This window comes from Echiichthys vipera (genome assembly GCF_963691815.1).
Source record: "Echiichthys vipera genome assembly, chromosome: 13".
Classification (NCBI taxonomy): domain Eukaryota; kingdom Metazoa; phylum Chordata; class Actinopteri; order Perciformes; family Trachinidae; genus Echiichthys; species Echiichthys vipera.
The window spans coordinates 10,394,329-10,403,672 of record NC_139838.1 but is presented as its reverse complement, the minus strand read 5'-3'; the positions used below and the strand labels follow the sequence as shown (position 1 = coordinate 10,403,672).

The 9,344-nt window shown below is 42.6% G+C and overlaps 1 protein-coding gene across 2 annotated transcripts in view; it reads right to left on the bottom strand.

Moving 5' to 3' along the window:
- Positions 1 to 6,212, bottom strand: part of adcy2b (adenylate cyclase 2b (brain)) — a gene marked incomplete at its 5' end in the record, with an annotated part of 49,917 nt that extends 43,705 nt beyond the window's left edge. For both annotated transcript variants that reach the window (XM_083925725.1, XM_083925724.1), the window contains one exon: positions 5,949 to 6,212. In XM_083925725.1, the coding sequence (XP_083781851.1) occupies positions 5,949 to 6,212 (264 nt within the window). The remainder of the gene's footprint in view (positions 1 to 5,948) is intronic.
- Positions 6,213 to 9,344: the final 3,132 nt, after the last annotated feature.

The window sequence follows — 9,344 nt, the reverse complement described above, 5'->3', positions numbered from 1 at the left end:
AATTGAACTTCTGCTTAAATAGGTTTAAAGGTTGCACAGCGTCCAGGATTTGACCCAAAAGATTATGAAGGAAATGATTTAGACTAGTTTGAAGCATAATAGGTAGCGTGTCTGACATCCTGATCACTTTTAGAGGAATGAAAAGTTTGAAACCACCTCAAATGCTAATGATTATCATTTATACACTCCTGACAAATTAGCACTATCTGGTGGGATTACACACATTTTAATATTTCTAAGTACAATACTTATTTGTATTAAGGATTTGTTACGTTAACTGTGTTAATGTACATCTATTCATCACAGCACCCCTGGGGGGGACTTCATAAGTACAGAGTGAAGAAATGGTAATTTCATAATCCATGCCAGAGGGCACAGCAGGGGGGCGGTGCTGCTGAGTGGAGCAAACCAGCTTGAGACATTCACATAAGCGGATCTTTGTCAAGTCAAATAGTAAATCATACATGCTAAGGTAGACCGTGGGAAAATGGCAATGATACTTGTGAGACTAAATCAGGAAGTGTTTTTTCTAAGGATAGTAAGAATGGAACAGAAATCTGAACGTTAACTTGAAGACTTAAAGGTGGCATTTTAAAACCGTTGTGCAACTCTATTTTAGCCGACACATCGAAGTCACTTAAGCTGTCATGGGAAGTACTACTTAGCCTGTAAAGAATAGTTGATCTGGTGAAGCTTTCTATAATCTTATCTCGTCTTGAGATCTGTCACTAAAGATTTTTCAACGGAAAGTCTCCGTTAAGAACTGGGGAAAGACAAAAGAGACAGAACAGAAGGTCTTGGCCTCTGTTGCTTTGCTTCATTGTTTGATGTCTACCTTGTGAGTTCCTCTACCTTATTGAAGTTCAATACTTAAAGTCATAATCCGTAAACTTTGAGATACCTTGCTTCTAGTGGCCTCTTCGGCGGTGAGATATAACAGCAGGGAAGTCTGTTTCTTCAGAGCTCTCCATCTTGTCACATTCATGGTCGCTATGTGGGGTGACTTTTTCTTTTTCTGCTCTTTTGTAAACTTTATTGACACACATGCACCTCTCCCCTACATGCTTCCTTCTTAAATCCATACACACACATGTTGAAGCCTGACTCAGAAGTGGAAAGTTTAACCGTTGGCGGTGCATTGACATCTAGCCCGGGAATGTCGCCACAGACACACAGATTGGAATACTCGGCAAAGAGGCAAATAAGTGTTTTCATTAGTGGGTCATATGATCAGTCACCATTGTTTTAACTCACCCTTTGATAGATAGAAACTTTTACAGACAATTAACTAGATGAAAATCTTTCGGATTATACTGTAACTTTAAATGATGAAGTTCTCCTTTAATGTTATACGTTTCTGTTAAAATAGCATTTGTTTTTGGTTGGTTAGTGTAAACTAACAAACGACTCTTGTCAGATGTATTTCGTTCTGCCTAGCGCTACTCATCCATCTGGGATCGCTCCATAGGAGAGGGATTTCAGGACCACTAAATCACGATCACCATTCATTTCCAGGACAAATGACTCTGCAGGAGTCATGGGTATTTATCGGCTCCAGCTCCGATTGGCAGCGTTGCTAATTTTCGTGTCTTTTCTGGCGAGATACTATGACGTTACATCGCCATTGGTAACTATAGCCACGCCAACGAGTTGGAAACAGAGACCAAATAAGTAATAGATAGATCAAAAGGTAACCAATGTAACTTTTTCACTGGCTTCCATGTTGCTTTACATCGTTTCTAACCCTCGTCTCCGGCGGGTTAATGACATCGGACGTGACACAGCATTAAACCAACAACCCAGAAAGACATACCTGCTATCAGCTATTTTTAGTGGGTTTTCCCACATTTAAAAAACCTGCATAGACATGCTAACTTTGGTAGGTATAATGAGATATCATATGAAGGGATCAGACTTTTTTTTTGTTGGGACGAAAAGATATTGAGGGCGACTTAAACGTCTTGTTCATGGCATATACTGAGGTAATCATCACGCACAAAAAGAAACGTGTTATCTTATTCAAATGCACAAAGAGCCCCGTTATTTTCCTACTTTAATCACAACAGGTTTTGTATGAAGTCCTGTATCTGCGTGTTGAGCTCCAGTGCTTTGTGTTGGTGCGGCTCTGAAGACACCTACCTCACACCATCTATTTCACTTCATCCTTTCACCTTCCTGCCCCTAAGTAATAAAATGAGATGATGATTCATCATTATAAAACAAGCCTCTCTGACTGCCCTGCATTTATCCATCTGTCACTGAGATGGAACTAAACAGGTGTTATTAATATCATATTAAGTTACAAATCACCATAAACCGAAATGAATGTTAACATGCTTTATTGTCTGATTCATAGATTTACAATGTTCCACTGGGAATAATATTGATCTCATTCTCTATTAAACTGTCATATGGATTTTCTAAGTGTCATTAGGGTAATATACTGCCATGCAATTACCAGTTCTGTGCACACACACGCACACGCACACGCACACGTACACGCACACACACGTAGTACACACACGTACACACACACGCATTCCAATAAATATGACTTCAAGGCAACAAGAAAGAACATGAATTATATTCTCTAAAATGTAGATAAGCCTCAGAGGGAAATGAGAGACTTCCTCAGAAACACACCCAAAACAACACACAGTCACAAACATGCGTACAAGCGTACACATGTACATACCAACACACACACACACACACACACACACACACACACACACACACACACACACACACACACACACACACACACACACACACACAAACACACACACAGACACACACACACACACACACACACACACACACACACACACACACACACACACACACACACACACACACACACACACACACACACACACACACACACACACACACACACACACACACAGTATGGGTGGAGGAGTCATTGTCTTAAGAACACCACATTCACTCACTCCAGCCCTGATCTGTGGAGTAAGATAAAAGCGTGCAGTAATTTTGGGAGCATTAGCGCTGCTTTGGTTGACTTTCTGCCGGCTCACTGATAAAGCCAGTACACTTACAACAACATCCTCCTCTCCCTCCGCCCTCAGCTTCAAACCTACCCTCTATTTATTCCTGCATTTTTTCCAGCAGTCATAAATACACACTCGCCTCATTTGACGACCACTCCATAACTACAGGCAGGTCTCTCCGTCGATAGGAACAAGAAAGAAAAGAATCATTAGGACTGACATTGTGAATAATGGTGAATTATTAGGGGAGATTATAATTGTAAACCTGAGAGCACACAAGCCCACAGCCCCAGAAGAAGAGAATGGAGAATGAAATTCAAGTGGCTAGGATAATAGGATCTATTGATTTGTCTTAAATAGAAGAAAAGGAATCGATTTAGGTGGAGGTTCTCCAGGGAACAACCCCGTTATGGAGTTCAATTGAAGGTAACACGACTTTAGTGACAGCCTGGAGCAAGAGCTTAATCGCTCCGGGGGGGCATGCGTCCCAATATTAGTAATGACTAGGGCTGGGTGTCGTTTAAAAAAAATGATGATACCAGTACCAGTACCCTTAAAGTGAACCAATGATACCAATAAAGTACTTCATTCGATACCATCGTGTGAAGGGAAGCGTTCAGATGCATTAAATGTCACCATCACTCCTCCTCCAAATTGTTTTTTAAACTCATGCTTTTAGAAAGGGTTTTTATTAAATAACTGTACAAAACTGTGCACATGAGGTTTTGACAGCACTTGAAACACCTTTTTTTTCTAAACAAGCTCTATTTCCATACTTTTTTATGCACCCAGTGTGAATCAATTTATTTTCATTATGACCTAGAAAATGGTCTGAGGGAAGAAGGTTTGCGGTTATGAGCTGCGAGCGAAACCATTCTTTGTTGTTTTTTCTAGATCTGGGTATAAAAAAGGGACAAATGTAGGTATCTTTTGACTGTGGAAGTTTCAGTACAACCTGGTGCCGGGTTATTTCAGTCGATATCTTAAGGTTATCAAGTACCGAATCCCAGTCATCAAATGCCTAAAAAAGCTAAAAGAAAGCTAATATTCTATCCTTACTATTCATTGTTAAACAGTCTCCGAAACACACTGGATGGTCACTGAACTCATCCTGATTCATCTTGTGTACATGTCAGTGACCACACCAGCTATGCATGCTGGTTGCGAGTGTGTGCCAAAGTTTTTGGGCAATTCTGTATCCTCCCCGCACCGTGCACAGCTGACCACTCACAGGCAAAAGACAGTTAGAACCACAGCATCACTCATGCACATGTCAAACATAAACCAGTGCGCTGCTTCAGAACATATCTGGTATGGTGTTTGTCAGTGTAACAGAGTAGAGGAGGAATTGGGGTTCACTCTGTCACTTATTTCGGAGGGTTCCACTTTCCAATCCCAACCTAGTCTCACTGAAGAGTTTGCCCTCGGCCTCCAGGTGTTAATTTGAGAGCATGTGACACATAAATTTAGAAAAGTACCTTTCTACGGATTGTCCTGAAAATGCGGCAGCAACAACAATCACTTTAAAACAACACAAACAATCACGGCACTGAGTGGGATTCCTTTTGTACAGCTATTTCATAAAAACACAAAAGCAGGACTTGAGAAACAATAGCTTGTGTTCGTTGTTGAGTTTTTGTGTCCAAAACAACACTTTTCACTTGACAAAAGCACCAACACCTACACAGCTGCGAAACCAAACTCTCATCCCGCTCTCGATCCACTCCACAAACCCCGGCGGTGCGATTTAAAGTGCCGCTTCACGGCCTCTCATGTTTGTCGCACATAATCACACTCATGCAAACAGGCCTCGCTGTCTCATTCATTTTTGCGCGACCCAACACTCTTCAGTGATCCCAACAAGAGGACTTCTATCTGCTGCGTGATAAAATGGCATATACTGTATAGCTTGTAGCCGCGCAGAATTTGTCACGGTGCTGTAAAAGAAATGTGCAGCATTCCACAGCATTAAAAATAGAAAGTTTTTGAACAAACCTTTTTGTTTTTTTGATCAATACTGTTCATTATGAATAGAAAGTTAACTCTGGTCTTGCTTCATGACTGCAATTCTACCAGAGATCAACATGGGTGGAATGAGGCAAACGAGGATTATCAAAATAAAAATAATTAAAGTGGTATGCTAGAATGTTTGAGGTGACATATGTAATTCAAAACACTAATTTTTCCAAGTATTACCTGCCACTAGGTGTGTGCAGTGGTATCACATTCTCTTGTTAGATTTTCTGTAGGTGGCGCTCTTTTCTTTGTGCTGCTTATTGCACCTCCTGTTAGTGGAATATTTTGGCATAAATCTGAGCATCAAGAATTGGAACAGATGGAAACAGATGGCCTCAAAAATTGTCTGGCGCATAACCCCCTGTCACATTGCACTTCTTTTTTTTTTACACTTACGTTCTAATTAAACCAGATGTGGTAATTAGTTTGCTTTTGAAGCGCTCCTAAGTTGATTTTGCTTCCTTCATACAGAGCCAGTCTAGCTGTTTCGCCTTGTTTCCAGTCTGGCAGCTAAGCCTTCATAATGATTGAACAGGCATGAGGGTGGTTTCCATCTTCTTATCTTACTCTCTGGAGGAAAGCAAATAAGCCAATTTCCCCAAAATGTTTAATTATTATTATTATACTATCAAGTTCTTCTTCTATTTATTAAAAAAAATCTTTGAGGAAGTTATGACAAGAGAGCAAAACATTTAAATGTGACAAAAACTGATTAAGTCACAGATTATATTTAATTTCTTTGTTGTTGTCAGTAATAACATTTCATTTCTATTGGCACTGATGTGCTGCATTTATATTCAACATCAAAGTACCTCTATTTTCTGGATGCATCGACTTACCCACACCTCTAAAAACCAGACTAAACACTTACCTCTGCACACACACACACACACACACACACACTGTTAACACACTCACCAGTCCTGAAGCGAAGAACACTGCCAGCAGTGCGAGGCAGGTTCCCATGACGATCAGCAGCAGGAACACGATCAGTGGATGCTGCTGGCTCATTCTGTAGTAGGACTCGTAAAGCCAGTCCTGGGGCTTCTCGCCCTCCACGCCCGCCTCACTCTGAAACCCCGGGAACCCGTCTCCCAGATTCTCGGGCCCCTCTGCCCCCTCGCCGCCATCGCTCTTCTCCAGTAGGTAGCGTCCGCGGGTCCACAGAGCTTCCTGCCACATGGGTAGCTGTCTCTGTAAGGATGGTCCTGCTTTCTTAATGTCCCAAACAAATGCACGCTTAAGTAATCCGGGGGTGAGGGACGCTTTTGCTCCCCCTTCCTCCTCACCCTCAAATGTCCACCTTCTCCTTGTCTTCGTTTAAAAAAGTTTGGTCAGCTGCAGGGGTCTGGATGCACAGCTGAGTGAAAGATAGGCAACTTTTCAGCTCCTTCGCTTTCCCTTGCATTCTCTGCCGCTCCTTCTGCTCGAAGTGACAAACTGAGTCAGGACAGTGTGAAAGCCGATATTCCTCCTTCTCCTCCACCTCCTCCTCTTCCTCTCAGAGAAGGTGGTCGGACACCGAAGGCGAGAGCGGAGAGTTTGGGTTCCTTTCCTCTCGCTTCTCCTCCTTTGTTTGCTCTTTATGTTTGGTCAGTCAGCTATAGAGAAGGCAGCCTCCACTTACTGCACGGAGCTGTGGAACAGACGAGGCAACATGTTACTCTGCTGAGGTGCAGATGAGGAATGAGAGAGAGAGAGAGAGAGAAGAGAGAGAGAGAGAGAGAGAGAGAGAGAGAGAGAGAGAGAGAGAGAGAGAGAGAATGTGTATAACTGGGAGGGAGGAAAGGAGAGCGAGAGGGGAGAGGGTGTACACCAATGTGTGTGGTGGGGAGAGCTAGTGGGTAAAAGAGTGTGAGTGTGTGTGTGCGTTTGCGTGCGTGCATGTGTGTGTGTGTGTGTGTATGTGTGTGTTTGTATGTGTGTGCGTGCGTGTGTGTGTGTGTTTGCGTCTGAGAAAAGCGGAGCAAAAGTGAGTGAGCGAAGAGGGTTGGAACAGCTGTGGTAGACCAAGAAGAGCAGCAGACTGTGGAGGGAAAGAGAATAAGATGCCATCCAGCAGCCGGCGACAAGATAAAAAGACGGCCAAGAAAACACACACACACACACACACACACACACACAGAAGGGGGAAGGATGGGGAGGAAGAGGAAGAAGAAACAAAGTGAGGAAGGAAAAACCTCAGGAGACAGAGAGAGTGTGGGAGGAAGAGAGAACAGTGCTTCAAACGAGGGGGGGAAGGAGAGGGAAGAGATGGCTGGTAACGAGTGAAAGTTTGAGAGCGACAGTGACCGTGTGTGTCGGCGGTGGGAGTAAAATAAGATCTGACAAACTCCCAATATTCCTCTCCTCCTCCCTCTCAGCTTTCATCTCTCTCTTTCTCCTGTTCTCTCTCCTGTCCGTCTGCCCCCCTCTTGCCATGCTACATGTGATGCTCTGTCAAGTGTGAAATGGCAGTGCCACTTCAATGTGTCAAATCTGCATAGTTTCCTTTTAGAACGCTAACCAGACAGAGAGAGTCTGTCTGCTAAGGCCAAGCAAACGGCTTGACCGATAATGATAATTACTGAAAGGTTGTTTTTTTTTTTTTAGAACATTTACATCTTCGGACTTGATCCAAACAGAAGGTGCGTCTGCTCCAGAGTAGCGAAACGTACAAGTGGCTATCTGCAAAGCAACGAGCATGTCATCCCTCGCCCAGTGCACAGTGTTACCATGCTCTTGGTTTAGTGTGTTAGCATGTGAGCCTGCATCTGATGCTTGCCGATAAGCACTGGGAACAATGGGAATGTATATCCCATATCCGGGATACACTTTTGTACAGTTGGTGGAAGAGGATCCTTCACCCATCTATATATACAGTTATGGTCTGTAACAAATTTCACAGTCCAGTCCATCTGTTTGCTGAGACATTTCACACAAAATGTAAACCTCATGGTGGTGCTAGTAGAAAGGTCAGGGGATCATCAGAGTCATTAGAGTCCATAATCTGGGGATCTGTACAAAGTTACCTGACAACCTATCCAACATTTGGACCGAATGACCGAACAACCAACAGACCGACCAACATTTCCATTCCTAGTGCCTTCCTGCTAGCTTAGCATCACAAATGCAATCCTAGCAGTGTTTGTTTTGCCTTGTTTTGACACATAATTTAGTAAGTACATAAATGAAAAGGCACATTGATGGTCCTCAGGGTAGATTATTATAATAAATGTACCATACTTCATCTTATTCCAACTGTCAGTCCCACCCATTTTGGGCATTCATTGTGATTTAAACCCAGAATGTAACTGTGAGATGTGTTGCAAAAATCTGATTAGCATTAAATGTGAAACTACATGTATATGATGGGGAAACACATAACGTACTCAGGATTCATGGCTTCTTATTCCCGGAGTTTATATATTTATATATTACAGTACAAACAACTGGAAATCCAAAAGTAGCTCAAAGCAGCATGCACGTTAAATGTTCATGTGATGGAGAAAGAAAGAGAAAAAGAAGTAATGAAAGAGGCAATTTCCAAAGACCGTAGAGCAGGGAAATCAATCACTGAGAAATTCACCATCCAACTGGTAACATAATGACAGTGATATTGATGATAATACGCACATCATCATGCCCTTCTGCACATTAACCCTCAAGACACCACAATCCTTTTCACATAGTATATTTAGTTGGACAAGTGACTTCTAAAAAGAAATATTTTTATGTTTCAGTCAAAATCTCCTGCAGGTCAGGAAATACTCTTGATAACCTTGATTCAAATGTTATAGTTACTGTCTGTACTGTATGTATAAAGAAAACGTACATTAATCAAAACAGCATTAGTTGATATTATTACCACTAGAAGGCACCACAGACATATAGTGTATGCAGTTCAATATGAAGTGGCGCATTCACAAAGAATGGAGTTTCCGAATCTTCCGCATATGCACTCTCAGCCTCTCTGCACTGTCATTGTAGCTGGGTTATTACTGTAACAGCACAGTAGCAGTACTTTTTACCTCTGTACAGTATAGCTGTCAAGATCTGGTTCTGTCAGTACCCTCCTCTCTTCCGTTATGTGTGAGTTTGTCTCCCCCTGTCTGTGTTTCCCTGCATGTTCTCTCCCTCGTCTCTGTGTAGGTCCGGTAGGCGTTCCCCCAAGCTGCAGCCTGTTATGCTGATTACCCCAACACCTTAAATACCTGAAGCTGACAGGCATGCAGCGCCGGACCGTCGTCGACCCTGTATTGGTAAAACTATTCCCCCCGGACTGGCATCCCCTTTCTCGTTGTGGTTTTCACGCTCCCCATAGTAAGTTGATTA